Raw genomic sequence first — 15,057 nt, forward strand, 5'->3', positions numbered from 1 at the left:
ACACAGTATAACCTGGATAGTTTAATAGAGAATGATTGTTCTACATAACCAAAACCAAAACTTACAACTTCAGCAGTATGTTGGTTTGTGGGCTTGAAACAATAGAGTTCACTTCTGGCACTTTTGGCATTACATTTCCACAGGTGAAAACTAAACCAAGCAAAGTTTTGCACATTGACCTTTTTTGGCCACAGCTGCAGTTTCAGCCATGTTGACTTATCTCACATTGTTTGTCAGTGTGGGTATCACATCAGACTGCTGCTAACTACGGGCACTTTATGGTAAAGGTTAGCTTTGATGTTGACTCTGTTATCTTGTAAAACCTTTGAATTGCAAAGTGTGGGCAGTCAGCCCTAAACTGAAGAGGAAATCTAAACCTCAATTCTATAAGTGCTGCAAGAAGAGAGTTGAAGATGAAAAACAAACAACAAACAATCAAGTCAAATCTTGGAAAATCACCCAAATTTATGATTGTTTCACACAAAAGCTGTCTTCAACTTTGTTGTAGGTTAAAGTTTCTTTGCAAAGCACCCAGAATTTTTTTTTCTTTACTATCACTGTTTTTTTGTGTTTATGTTTAAGTTGGTTGACTTGCATAGACATAATTAAAATATGCAGTAAATATACTTATCTTAGAAAGTGAGCTAATGCACACTTTTATTCAGAAATATGAAACATGGATATAAATAGCTTAAAGGTGGTATATGTTCAGCTTTGTTATATATCAATTGCTGAGTGCTAAAACACAGTTTGGCATTCATTGATAAAACTCCAGGTACACCAGTAAGTACTATTTTGTTCTTTTCCAACATAAGAATTTTTTGTCAAAACCCAGGCTTTATATTATATTTGACCAAATGTCTTAGCCTATAAACAATTCCCCCAGAGAAGAAAAATATTAGGCATTTTTATTTTTATTATAACTACAGATTTATACGATTAATAAAAAATACTTAGCTGTCTGTTGTCTTTAATTCAGCTGGCAGCATAGTTGGTTATTACAGGCCAATGCATTGTAATAAGGCTGCTTATAACAATAAAGTATTAACATGGGTCTACTTGTCAACCTCAAAATAATTCACAATAAAAATTATGTGATGTAGTTTGTTAAAATCTGAGCCACTTGTCACTGTTAAAAAGTTTGCTGTCTAAGACAGAATAACAACAATTACACAATTATTTATAAACTATTAGGTTTTAAGCCACCCGTTCCAGATCTGCTGACTGGGACCTGGCTCATAGTTCTTGACTGGTTCGATTGCACACAAGTGTCTTTCAAAATCCCAGCTAGCATACCTGTGTCGGCCACTTATAAGCTCATGTAGGTTAAGGGTTGGGGGCAATGTGGGGCCAGGCCAATTGATGTGGGGGCAGGCCAAACCCACATCAATTCTACATGAGGCCTATTTAGGTTAGCGAATGAGACCTACAGTTTAAAAGCTTCATAACAATGTTCTGCTTAGCTGTGATTCTACGTATGTGAATGTCAAATTAAACCTAGATGTATGTATGATTTTTAAAAGTACCCTAAAAAGTCACCCGTATCAATCTGATTAAGTAGTTTTAATACTACATAATAAATTACCATGAAAATTGTTGGAAGTTTTCTATTGTTACCCAACCTAAATAAAGAACCACACAGAGAGAAGGTAAATTGTCTTTTAGGAAGCTTTTGCAAAAGGAGAAGTCACTCAAGCACGACCGTTCGGGTCAAACCCAAGCGAGTTCTAAAGTCCTGTTGCAGTAGCACCTTTTTTATTAGAAACAAGGAATGGGCGGGGGCTGAATCGGTCTGGACTGATTCAGCCACACAGCTTAATCACACAGATAAAACTTACATCATGTTGTGGAACAACAGTTATATAAGTAATGTTAAAAATAAAACAGAACCTTTTAGCAATGTAAAAATTAAAGCTTGCATTTTGTTGTAAATCTACAAAAAATCAGCACAGAGATTCTGAAGAACAGTTTGCTATAACAAGTAAAAATCTCACACAATAAAACTCAACAGAAAACTCTGTTCACATGATTCATTTTACATGATTGTGCTTTTGTATCATTCAAAAAGTACTTGTAGCGATTATAAATGTGGTCAGGTTAAAGGGAAAAAATAAATGTCAATCTGAGATAGAAGATGGTCTACATTATTTATCTTATCTTTACAAGAGAAAGTTAAATGAAGCAGAAAAAATTATGAACATTTTTCACCGGTCTCATTACGTTTCTATGCAAAGTTGGAATCTCCTTTCGTCTTGGATTTATTGATGGAAGAATACACAGCGTAATCCGAACCCTGGATTGTCCTCTTCCTCTTCACTCTCTGGGATGCCTGATGAATCTCCAGGGCAGCGTAACACACATCCTCCTGCTGACATTTGATATTTGTTAATCATGAGCGCCAAGTTTTATGAGTACTGTGACAACGAGAGACAATACTTACTGACAAAAGCTCAGTGTCAGTATACTGTAGCTGCTGAACAAGAGGGTTGTTCAGCTTGTTAGTAACAATTAACTGTAGGAAAATTCAGGATAAAAAAAACTGTATATATTAATGTTGACAAACATGCTGGTAATTACCTGCACTTCTTCGATCTTAGTCAAGGCTTCTTGTTTTCTTTCACCATGTTGGGATGTTGTTTCTGCATTGAAAACACAAATGGTATTCACACAGAAATGTGTTGGAAAGCAAGTCAAGGTCATTGAAATAATACAGCTATAAAAAAATAAATTAACTAAAGGAGGTACCTCTTTTGTGGCAACACAAGTAAATCGTGAGAAAAGAGAGGGCAGCAGACAGAACAAAAAGAACTGGACACATGGAGAAGAGCAGCTTCCAACACAACCCACAGTCCTGAAGAGATGTTTTGCTGTCAGAATCAGGTTCACCAGCATCTGGATCAAACACAAAAGTCAGAAAAATTTTCTAAACACTTAACTGGGGCCACAGTCATTTTTTCAACTAACCACTCACATAAACAAATCAATAAATAAAAGCTTTTTTTAAGTGGATGTTTGTACATTGGTTATGTCTAATGGCTAATGCATGTTTCCTCAAATTAAAAAAGGTCCAACCTTGTCAGTAAGGGATCTGTTCAGCTGAATTTAAGGGTGTTTTCATCTTAAACTTTTATTATTTCTTGACCTTAAATAAAATGTCAGGTAAGATCTAATAGCTAGTGTTTAGAAATAATGTAATTAACTACATTCATACTCATAAATAACTTAGACAAAGCACTTACTGATCAGAAGTCTTGTTGAGGTGTTGCTATATTTGTCAATATCTATGCCAGTGGCTTGTTTTCCTTCCTTAATCTTCTTCTCTCTGGTTCCACAGTAGTAGATACCCTCATCAGACTCAGTGAAATTAGTTATCAGCAGGTCATAAGAATCAGATGAATCGTTCTTCACGAACTCAAACCTAGCAATCTTCTTACTGGTCAAGGAAGGTTCTTCTCTGGTGTGCTCTATTATGTTAATAACAAGAGTTGGCTGGTATTCATGGGAACAATTCTTGAACCACGATATGTAAACTCCCGTTGGCGTTTTGCAGTCACAATAGAGAGTGATGTTGTCTCCAGGTCTGACTGACACATTCTTCACTGGTTCAGAAGTCCCATGACAAGTGCAGGTACCAACTCCAGACACTGTCAGACAACCAGATTTATACTGTGATTAAAATACAGCTTCAAACTTCAAACTGTTTACATGCAGAAAACAGTTCAAATACAAGGAAAACACATTTTCTGAAATCTAATCTTGAAATTGTTGTTAAAGAACGATAAACTTACCCAAGAGAACAATCAGAAGGATATTTAGCCAACCCATGGGTGGTGATGCCTGTAGCTGAAGCAGAGCTGAAGAGGTTTTACGGTCCGAGGTTATGACCCACGCTAACTCTTCCAGCCAACAGAAATACAGCTTCTGATTGGCTGGTTGATTGGAATATTTTATTTTGCTCGTTTTTTTTTAAGTTTCTGGGTAGAGACGATGTTTAATCTAGATTTCCTTGCAAGAATCAAGATGCAGCAAACAAACCGCAGTCCAATTTAAATATTTGACACAGATCCCTTTTGATTTGGTCTTACTCTCACGAGATATGAATGTGCTGGTACAGGAAAACCATAAGCAGGTCAAAGACTACAACCAGCCACTGTACGCCTGGGTTGGACATTTTTCACAGAAAGTGAGCATTTTCAACTACTTGACTATGTCTCCTTCATGTAACACACAACAATCATAAGAACAAGATTTTGTAAGAACATCTCTACTCATAGTACAATGCCAAAACTCCAGCAACTCTGATGCACTGTAATACAAGAACATGATCCTCCTTAAATGGGCTGAAAATGCTACTTGCTACTTTGAAAGCATTACATCTAGGTCTCTAAAAATTAGCTGGTGCCCTCTGAAGAAAAAATATCATCATTTGAACTGATATGAACTAAATGGTGTTTTAAAGATTGTCAGCCATCAGAACCAGATCCATCTGTTATTTACTAAAGCACAATTGTTTGCAAAAGTCTTAAGTCATCCCCTATTTCTTCATATTTTCCTTCTAAATAACAAAATCTTTATTATTATTATTATTATTACTATTATTATTATTATTATTATTATTATTATTATTATTATTATTATTATTATTATTATTATTATTATTATAGGTTGGTTTAAATATGTAGGCTTTCTGAAGGTCTTTAAAAGTTGTTTTATAGACATGAAGTCCTTTTTAACACATTTTCAGTTGACTTCTAAAGGACAGAACATATTATATTTGTATGAGTGCTCTTTAAAACATCCTGAAAACCTAGAGGACAAAAGAAAAACAGTGTGTAATTAGAACTTGGCTAATTAGCAGTGACAAAGCATGACTATGACAACTGAGCCTTCTCTACTCTACCTAACCCCAACATGTGAATAAAACTGGTTGCAGTTGAGGAGGTAGCCTTTATTTTTAGCTTTAATCAAGGGAGCACTTGGAAGTGGACACATATGTAGTAAACTGACAGCATAGCAACACAGACAACTGATGTTTCTATACAAAGAGCTCACAGCACAATAACATCCAAATAAACAAGTTCAAATTTCACTTATTTAAATGAAGTACACATTTATCAGGAAAACATGTAGGTACTTCTATCAGCTCCATGGTGGAACTAAGTCTTTATAGCCATCAGAGTCAATTTGGTCTGAAAGTCCCCAGTGAAATGTGAAGTTTAAGACAGTATTTATTTAGTTTTGCCAGTGTTGGCTAGAGATTCAAGTTTATTTGACCTCTCAGACTTTCTGATAGATCAAATGTAACCAGATAATGACCTAGACATCTGGGGACAATTTAATGTTGTTTAGACATCTTTCAACACTAAGGTGCTCAGTAGAGCTGAAAACAAAAAAGAGCACTCTTATACAGTCTAGCTCATGGCCTTTCTAAAGCTTGTCTTGAATTCTCTAAAAGTTTATTTCATCAACCACTATCTGATTCAACTTAAATTATAGCCAATTCATCATTGGAATTGTAGAAATCATGTAGTAAGTTATGCCTCTTTGAATTTCATTTCACAACCTTTGAGTATCTACCAGTGAATATCCTCCTTTTCTGGAAGGTTGTGACTTAAGTAAAAGTGCAGTTACTATTTTACTACTATAGGCCACAAAAAGGAAACCTTTACAAATGAAAGTGCAATAACAAAATGAATGTCCACTCATGAAATTCAACACATTTATTTCAGCGCAGACAGAGCTTGATTTGAATACGCCGCATGACAGCTTTCACTGCTTTAAGGTGCCTAATTTCTCTATTTTTATTACAGTTCATTGTGACTACGGTTAAACAATTCTTGTGACAAAAGACAACATAAATATGACTTCAAAAAAGTGAAATGTATGATTATAATATTCAAAACATAGTTATGATAAAAAAGGACTTTGCTTTAGGCATGCAAAACCTGGAAAAAACCTTTAGAAGAAACTTAAACATCCATTGAAAGAAAGATTAAATCACAAGATCAAACATTTCCTGACAACATCACATGTGTGAGGGAGGTGAGTTCACAGTTTTGAGTTCAGATTTAGAAGAACACAAATAATAAAAATACAATGACTGCATTCATATCTGATCAGATCTTTACATTTCAGGCCTCAACACTTGAGGTGTATATGACAGCAGAATATGTGCTGAAGTCTGAACTCTGAGGGGTCTTCTTCTTCTTTGGTCTCTGTGACAGCTCATGCGTTTCCAGGGCTGCATAAAAAGTGTCTCCATCCTACAATTCAACATTTTTTTAAATTTGCGTAGCAGATAAACAATAAGCTCCCTCTAAATTACTAAATAAACCCTTGTCTTTGCCAGAAGCTAAAACAATACAATATAGAGTAAATTCTCAGGTAAAAACGGCATACAATACAGTTAATCTATAACAAATCTAAATATTCAAAAGGAGAAAAGAAAATTGGTAATTTAAAAAAATATGAAACTAATCAACTCTCTTCTGCATATTACCTGTTCTTCTTCTGTTTTTCCCATGGTGTCATGCCTCTTTTCATCATCTTGAATGTTTTTCACTGCAGGAATTAAAAAAAAAAAAAAAAAATCATCACATTCAGAATTTCACAGTGGAACACAAAAATCTATGGAAAAAATAAATATTAATGATCACCTTTTTTCCTGGAAAGCAGGACAACCAGAAACGAGGAAAGAAGAATGAAGAAAATGGAAACGGCGGGTAAGAGAGAGAAGAGCAGCTTGCAGCACGAACCACAGTCCTGCCGAGCTCTGTCACTGTCGCGATCAGGCCCATGGGAGTCTGGATCAGACACAAAGTTGGAGAAAGTGAAAAGGTGGCTTTTTGGTTCAAACATTGCATTTGGCCAGAACTAGCGTCCTTCTTAGGAAACAAATTTTTAAACAATCACTCTGAAACAACAATGTGAAGTAACCTTGGATTCTCCATTAAATATTTTTTTTCTCTGCAGCATCGATCACTGAAACAACTCATGATTCAGACAGACATAATGGAACTCAGATGTGGAAATTATTTTCTTTTATTTCATGACAAGACTCTAATATGTTAAAAACAATATAAAGAAAAACAACGCCTGGAAAATGTACTATATATACAACCAATATTTCAGATAATTTCAAGACATTTAATGATATATTAGTTTAGTTTTAGGAGAATCAAGGTTTTTACTAAGTTACCAAAGGTACCGTTTCTATACTCTTTGTTTGCATACTTAAATTCTATTCAAGTGTGACAACTATTGGACAAAATTCAACAATATTGATGTTTCACTGAATTGATCATCAATGCAACTACATATAAATATCAAAGAACAGTTCATACAACTTTTTTTTTCTTTATAACCTTTGCAAAGAACACAATTATAAACAGAAAATTTGGACTGTTACTTACCGAGTGTGAGCCTTGTGGTGAAGGTGCTGTATCTACAACTTTCTATGGGAGAGGCACTGTACTCACTTAACACTATTGTCTCTTCAGTTCCACAGTTATAAAGACCCTCATCAGATTTAGTGGCGTTCGTGATCACCAGGTCATAGGAATCAGAGGAATCATTCTTTTTAAATGTAAGTCGAGGAAATTTCCGAGTGTTTTCACTGCTGAAGTGATCCTTTACCCTTAGAACAAGAGTAGGCTGGTTCTGATGGGAACAGTTCCTGTACCACACTATGTAAACTCCAGTGGACACTTTGCAGTCACAGTAGAGGGTGATGTTGTCTCCAGGTCTGACTGTCTCCTCCAACACTGATACAGGAACAGCATCATGACTGCAGGAAACAACTCCTGGAATAGAAATACAAAAAAAGTTCATGTGACCAATATTCCAGGATTTCAAATTGAAATTCAGATGATAAGAAAACGAAGAAGACAAAAAACGGAAATGGGACTTGGACTGAGGGAACGCTGGTGTGAATTGCTGTCACTGCTCCCCAGCGTTTATTTTGTATTTTTTTACCTACTTTTCGACTGTAACTGCGATTGTTTTTCTAAGTATACCACACATTTATTTTATTTTACATTAAACTATACTATATGAACATTCTCAATTTTATATGGCACTTATTAGCTCTAGTAGCCACCTTGTGACGTCCAAATTCCTCCACTAACTACTCCTGCTTTAAATCTGTTGAGTGAGCCAGAATGCAGATCTACAGTTTGAATTACACCTCTGCCCAGACATCGCTTATCCTCGTTGGATAAAATTTCCGTTGTGGGTCACTGACGACTTCACTTCCATTAACTCCATCTGGTTTTCGTCTCGCCATCAACCGAGAGAATCCCATAGGAGAGTGGACCACAGCGCATTAGCCAACATAGCCAGGTCGCTCACTTTGGATTATTTAACATCAGTGACTGCAAGTATGACTTACTGTGTCTAGTAGAAACATGGCAGCACCTGAATCTCTTTTCCCAGGTGACTGATATCTCTCCCCCTGGGTTTGTTTACACCTGTAAACCCCTTGGCTTGGGCCACAGAGGAGGTCTCATGATGATCTATCACTGCCATTAACATCCTTGCTCCTCAGTATATTTCCTCACTTCTCCATGCTTACATTTCAACTCCTAATCACAGATCGTCCTCCTTTCAATTCTGTTTCTATTACAGCCTTAAAATCTCAGCTTAAAACACATTTGTTTAGTAAAGCATATTCATTGCAATCATAGATTGTTGTAATTGCCGTCAATCTCCCATGAGTATAACTATTGCTGTTGCTCTGGCTTTGCAGTATTTTATTCTGTTAATTGATTTTAGTTGTTTTTTATTGTGTTTACTGTTAGATTTTAATTTTGATTTGTGTAAGGTTACCTTAAGAGTTTTGAAAGGTGCCTATAAATAAAATGCATTATTATATTATTATTATTATTATTATTATTATTATTATTATTATTATTATTATTATTATTATTATTATTATTATTATTATTATTATTATTATTATTATTATTATTAATAAAACTTTAACCATTAAATAATTTCTAAATAGATCCAACCAACTATGTAAATGTTAAAATCTTTGAAATTACCTGACAGAAAGATCAGAATCAAATATAGTCCGTCCATGAGTAATGTTGTCATGAAACTCAAAGATGGTTTCAGAGGTTGTTTTTTTTAGCAAGTGATATGACACAAGTTTTTCCAGTAAAGGAGATGTAGCTACTGATTGGCTGGTGGAATGGAAAATCTGTTTCTGGCTTTCAGGTTGAATGTAGAACAAATAGGGCAGCGTGATGGTTTAATGTTGCCACTTCTTGAGACTCTACGATGATTTGGAGATAAAACCACCTGAACCACAAGTCTGAGAACATTCATTGTGAACTGAATGCATTTTTCCACTGGCCTATTTCTGTACAAACATAATCATTGTTTTAAACAAAGTGTCTGTAAAGCAGACAGTTTGAATTCAAATAATACTGTCGTAATAATGATATAGATAGTTTAAAAACACGAAAAAAGAAATGTCTAATTCTATAAATGTGAGATTATGGTTTCGTAAGTATATTCGTATACTGACAGTAGTAGTTTTCCATGTCAGCCTGCCTCACCCATCTGCACTCGTTCTTAGATAGTAATCAGTCACCTGTGTCCACGTCCTCATCAGCCTCAGTCCTGATAATCTGTTCCTCAGCTTCACTTACTCACTGGTTCATTATTGCAGCAATGCTCTGTCTTATCTCCTTATGTCTCCCTCCTAGTGTTCCCCATGATTCACCTTGTTGCAAGGGTTTTTTTGTCTGTTGCCACGTTTTATTTTCATTTATTAATAAATTAGTTTATCTTTGAGTTTAATGTGTCTGTCTGTATTCTGGGACCAAACCTGAGCCTGACACCTTGGAATAAAGTAAAAAAGAGACTTAACACTACAGCTTAATGTGACTTGTCTACAGTATTTTTTTTCACAGTTTATGTTTATCTTTGAAAGATCTTTATTCTCTACTTGTATGCATAACTATGGACAGTAAAACTGAACTAATCTGCAGGTTCAGTCTGTCCGCCTCAATCTGCTGGTGTGTGTGGAGCTGTTAATCCCTGAGGATCTCCTGTGAGTTTTATCAAACAAAGGTTGAGACAAAAAGCTGACTTCACCATCAGCTTTGTTAAGCTAAGATAAAACTTAAAGGTTGGGAAATGCAAAACACTCAAGACATTTTTTTTTTAATGTAGAAAACACAAACATGCATTCAAATTATTTGGGTAGAGATTTTTTTTTTTAATCGGGCTGTCTGGCTGTTAAGAAGTACTTTTTAACCTGATCTAGTTAAAACAATTTTAATTTTAACCATTTTAACACAGACCGCAAAAGTTTTTGTACAGTGTGTATGCTATACTTTTCCATTCAGTTTCCGTTCACAAGTGTATTTCACAACTCTGGGCAACTCTGCTAGAGAAGACGTCTTTCTTCAGAAAATACTATAGAGAGGCCTCTGCATATAATGTACAGGATGCGTGACAGGATGTTACAGCGAAAGATGTTTACACCAGGTTAAGGCAGATGGAAGAAGCTTCACTCCAATCCTCCTGTAAAGAAGTACCTGAAATCTTTACTTGAATCAGCAGTGTGTGCCCCCAAAACAAGCTTATTTTTCATTTAAATAGATTTAAACACAGAAACGTTGAAAATGTTTGAAGGAATGTAAATTGCCCATTAGGTCTCGGTGTGTTGGGCTGACGACCCTCAGCTACTATCACAGTTACAGCCATTTTGTGTTTGCAAAGGTTGATCAGCTGTGGTGGCGGCCATCTTGAATCATGGTTGACTCCGAAAGTCAATCAGTTGTAGACGTCCAATGATTACTTCCAAGAGTTTCGTTCAAGTCTGACCATTGCTTCATGCGATATTTTGCTAACAGACAGACAAACAAACTCACACACAAACAGAGGAAATTACACGACCATCCTCCTTTAATGGCAGAGGGTGATAAATATTATAACATACTGCACTTTTACCATGTTGAATAAGGCACATTGTTTATTTAATATATCCTTAAATAGTGAACATAAATAACAATAGGAATGCATTGAACACTTATTCATGTCTGATTATGTCTCCGTGGTTAATTAGAATCCGCGACATCTGACATGTATTAGACGGTAGGATATAAACTAACGTCTTTACTCTGGGTCATCTGTTCCTCTTTGGTCTTTGTGATGCCTCGTGGATCTCCAGAGCAGCATAGCACACATCTTCACCCTATAATTTAATATTTTTTATTTAGAATCATAAACATTAAGTTGTCTGATATATTAGCTGCCATAGACAAACAATAAGAAAACAGGTATATGTTTTTTTAACTGTAACTACAATATAAAAGACAATGCGAGTTATTAAAGGCACAGCACTACTGTGATATGATGAGTCAAAATATTAAAAAAAATGTTTGTTTGTAAAAAGAAAAAAGCCTAATTAAAATGTCTTACCTGTGGTTCTTTGCTTTGTCCTATGTCACGTTTGGTTTCATAATTTTTTGATTTTTTAACTGCACAAATACAAACAAAAACAGTTTGAAATAGCTAAAATGTCCAACATAGAAAGTCAGATTCAAAGAACTGCCACTGGTAATGAGGAATAAAATGTTGCAAGTAAGTACCTGACTTTGGGCAAAGCAGGTAAACCAAAAAAAAAGGCAGAAGAGCAGAGAAAACAGAAACAGTCGGTAACAGGATGAGGAGCAGCTTCCAGCAAACACCACAGTCCTGCAGAGTCTGGTTAAAATCCGGATCAGGCCAACAGGAGTCTGGATTAAACATAACGTTGTTAAAGATGATAATAATCACAATAATCATTATTATTAATCATTTTAACATCTCACATTTTATTTTTAAAACTGATCGGTTCTGATATTTTTGTCTTCTCTGTACCTTCAAATAGGCGCTACACAAAAAGTCCTGATTCCCTTCTAAAGATTATTATTATAATTATATTGAAACAGCTGCATCCAGAACTGATCAAAGATTAGGATTACTTTTATATATATATATATATATATATATATATATATGCAGTTGGAATAATTGACTTATAAATTACAGTATTTCAGAGATTCATTGCAGAGATTATCTTGTAATTTTTTTTTTGTAAATTACATATAAGCTTGTGTAGAACTGGGGCTTTCAATGTACAATAATTTTAACACTTGTATTACTTTTTCTCCACTTTGAGTCAATTTTCTAAATCTCACATATCAAATACGCTGTGTTCATGATAGATACTCGCCAACACTTAAAATCTAATAGATTTATATAACTTTTTCATTGATTTTTGGTTGTTGTTTTAACTACTAGTTGTAAGTTGCAAAAATATCAGAGAACATTCTTTCTACGATTATTGTTTTGTCCAGTAATTACATTTTTTGTGTTTATTGACATTGCTTCAGTCAAATAGTCTTCAGACTAAACTACTTACTGACTGTGAGTCTTGTGGCGATGTTGCTGTATCTGTAAATGTCTTTGAAAAGGATGACTTGGTCTTTCTCCACCTTCATCTCTTTAGTTCCACAGTAATAAAGGCCCTCATCAGAATTTGTGGCGTTCGTGATCACCAGGTCATAGGAATCAGAAGAAAAGTTTCTCAGAAATGTAAAATGAGATGATTCAGAGATATCCCAGGTACCGTCTTTCGGGGAGTATTGCCTCATGGTCATTTCATTTATGTTTAAAACAAGAGTAGGCTGGTTGTCATGGGAACAGTTCCTGAACCACACTATGTAAACTCCAGTGGACACTTTGCCGTCACAGTAGAGGGTGATGTTGTCTCCACATTTGGCAGTCACCTCCAACAATGATAAAGAATTGCAGTTATTACTGCAAGAAATAACTCCTGTAAAGTAAATACAATATTAAAAGGATTTCAAATACCTTAACACAACATTAAAACCTAATATGAAATTATTCTTTAAATTATGACGGCTTTTAGTGTAAAGTAAAATAAAAATGAAAATCTAAAATTACCCAAGAAAACCAGAATCATATGCAGTCCATCCATGGGTGATGTTGACTTGGAGTGAAAGAAGGTTTCACAGATTTTATTGGAGGTTGTTCTGACACAGATTCATCCTTTAAAGGAGAAGTAGCTGCTGATTGGCTGGTTAGATGGAAACTGTGGTTTTTACTTTGGTTTCAGATTGCAAAGTAAAGTCATGAGGCTTCACATTGAAAGCAGGTTTCTGAACCAAATGCATGTTCACTTTGGTCCTCCTGAATACAGATAGAAAATGGTGCTTATTAAATGTGTTTAAAAAACAAATGCACAAAGTCAGTGGCAACACATGTGCAGACTGCTTTGCACCATTGCATTTAGATTAGGATCCAAACACTTTCTTTCTTGTTTTCTCAAAAAAGCGCCGTCTACAATAACTGACAACGGCAAGTTTGGCAACTCAGTTCAATAAAAGTAAAAAGAAAACTTATATATATATATTTTTTCTCATCTACACATCAACTTTAATTTATTTCATAAAAATTAAATGTCAGGGTACATCAGCTGTCATTGGAAAATGTATTTTTATTTGCATTAGGTGGATTACATTTATTAGAAAGTCAAGCAGAGTAAACTAGCCTTATGAAGCAGGATTTTGACATAAACCAGGAATGGTGTCGTAGGAGTTGTACCGGAAACCAGGACGCAGAGACGTAATTCAAAAGGTAAGTGAGTTTATTTACAGGTGGTGATATATGTACAGCTCCGCAACCAGGAGGATCTGAAATGGCAAACAGGAGCAAGGTGAGTCTCGGGTACTTAGTGTGACTTGACCGGTTGATGTGCGAGATTAATGAGAGTCTGTTTTCTTACAGGTCTGAGAGGATGACGTGGCGTGGATATGAAGCAGGGCGTCAGGAGACAATCCAGGAGAGGAGCAACAGAGGTAAATCCTTTCACAAGGTAAGTCCTTTCAGGTAAGTTAGGCAGTGGGTCCAGACAGACAGGGTTCACCATAGGAAGATTAGCCAACCTGAAGCAAAGCACGGACAAAAACAAAGGTTAGCTTAGCTGTGAGCTTAGTGTCAGAATCTGTGCCTGAGATCCTGACCCAGAAGGTGCGATGCTCCAGCGAAGATCAGGAACCAGCCGAAGCCTTGAATACCAGGTGCTGCTCATCAGAGGAATCACTTGCAGCTGCGAGGGGAGAGTTCAGGCCCACGGCAGTAGGGCGGGGACAAAAACTCCAGATCCTCACAGATTTTTGGCGTCAAAGCTGCTGCTCACTTTTAGTTGTTCGGATTTAATTTCAAGTCAACATCTTAATCTTTGCATCTGATCTGGAACATGCCAAACCAAGTTTGCTGAAAAAGAAAACTAACATTGTATTAATATTCTCTGAATATGTGCAAGGACTCTAACAGTGTGTTAGGCTGGAATGTTGGATGAACCATAAACATCCAGTTACTTTGTGTGAACAAATGAGTCACAAACAATGAAAGCAAAATTACTAAAAGGTACACACAAACAAATCAAAAGATGATGACAAATTATATTTGTATTTGTAATTTCTTTGTAATAAACTTTCTGGATAAGCAGGTTTTGTTTTTGTCCTTTGGTTTTTGAAATGAAGCCTAGGCCTAAATTCAGACTGGAAGACCTGCTTCAGCCTCACCTGCATCTAATCGCTGCGTCGAGCACCTCCACTCCAGCCTATCAGCATCAGACCGCGCCTCCAGCTTATCCAATTAGCGAGCAAGCCTTCGTTTAAAAGGACTTCCATCATGGCCCCATCCGTTCGCCGGCCGATCTTCAGCATCATTCACCGGCCGAACTTCAGCATGGTTCGCCGGCCGAACTTCCGAAAGTCGGCACGTTCCAAAAGTCAAACTTCGAGCCAGATAACCCATCCTCCAGCTACCGTCAGTGAAAAGCGGACCGTAAATCCTCCGCTTCCCCAGCTGAGTGCCGCAGGGGCCGTCCTTCATCCGCTCAAACTTCGCCTCCCGTCTCGCCTGGGCCGTCAGCTCCAGCTCAAGTCCCTCCGTATCAGCCGTCTCACCGGGCCGTCAGCTCTAGACCAAAATCCTTCCGTATCAGCCGTCTCACCGGGCCGTCAGCTC

The 15,057-nt window shown here is 36.3% G+C and overlaps 3 protein-coding genes and 1 long non-coding RNA gene across 6 annotated transcripts; all 4 read right to left on the reverse strand.

Annotated features, from left to right (window-relative positions):
* Positions 1–1,654: 1,654 nt before the first annotated feature.
* On the reverse strand, positions 1,655–3,944 carry LOC112450827. Of its 3 annotated transcripts, none has more exons than XM_037974614.1 (6): positions 3,789–3,944; positions 3,240–3,644; positions 2,746–2,892; positions 2,578–2,639; positions 2,441–2,470; positions 1,655–2,368 (listed from the first exon to the last, which is right to left on the reverse strand). In XM_037974614.1, the coding sequence occupies exons 1-6, from the start codon at positions 3,823–3,825 to the stop codon at positions 2,225–2,227; spliced, it is 825 nt and encodes a 274-aa protein (XP_037830542.1). In that variant the 5' UTR covers positions 3,826–3,944; the 3' UTR covers positions 1,655–2,224. The 3 variants fall into 3 exon arrangements, with proteins under 3 accessions (XP_037830542.1, XP_024863714.1, XP_024863715.1); XM_025007946.2 differs by having other exon boundaries at positions 2,441–2,473; positions 3,789–3,943; XM_025007947.2 differs by lacking the exon at positions 2,441–2,470 and having other exon boundaries at positions 3,789–3,943.
* Positions 3,945–5,717: 1,773 nt separating this feature from the next.
* On the reverse strand, positions 5,718–9,194 carry LOC112450829. The gene is made up of 5 exons (XM_025007949.2): positions 9,045–9,194; positions 7,413–7,802; positions 6,657–6,803; positions 6,500–6,561; positions 5,718–6,263 (listed from the first exon to the last, which is right to left on the reverse strand). Exons 1-5 carry the CDS (start codon positions 9,094–9,096, stop codon positions 6,132–6,134), a joined length of 783 nt encoding a protein of 260 aa, XP_024863717.1. The 5' UTR covers positions 9,097–9,194; the 3' UTR covers positions 5,718–6,131.
* A 907-nt stretch (positions 9,195–10,101) lies between these two features.
* Positions 10,102–13,104, reverse strand: LOC108241531. The gene is made up of 5 exons (XM_017425723.3): positions 12,967–13,104; positions 12,422–12,835; positions 11,607–11,753; positions 11,437–11,495; positions 10,102–11,209 (listed from the first exon to the last, which is right to left on the reverse strand). Exons 1-5 carry the CDS (start codon positions 12,998–13,000, stop codon positions 11,141–11,143), a joined length of 723 nt encoding a protein of 240 aa, XP_017281212.1. The 5' UTR covers positions 13,001–13,104; the 3' UTR covers positions 10,102–11,140.
* A 478-nt stretch (positions 13,105–13,582) lies between these two features.
* LOC119616882 lies at positions 13,583–14,277 on the reverse strand. Its single transcript, XR_005232940.1, has 3 exons — positions 14,046–14,277; positions 13,808–13,967; positions 13,583–13,715 (listed from the first exon to the last, which is right to left on the reverse strand). It is a non-coding gene; the product is annotated as an uncharacterized LOC119616882 (long non-coding RNA).
* Positions 14,278–15,057: the final 780 nt, after the last annotated feature.

Source organism: Kryptolebias marmoratus, linkage group LG3, assembly GCF_001649575.2.
Source record: "Kryptolebias marmoratus isolate JLee-2015 linkage group LG3, ASM164957v2, whole genome shotgun sequence".
In the NCBI taxonomy this organism is placed as follows: Eukaryota; Metazoa; Chordata; class Actinopteri; order Cyprinodontiformes; family Rivulidae; genus Kryptolebias; species Kryptolebias marmoratus.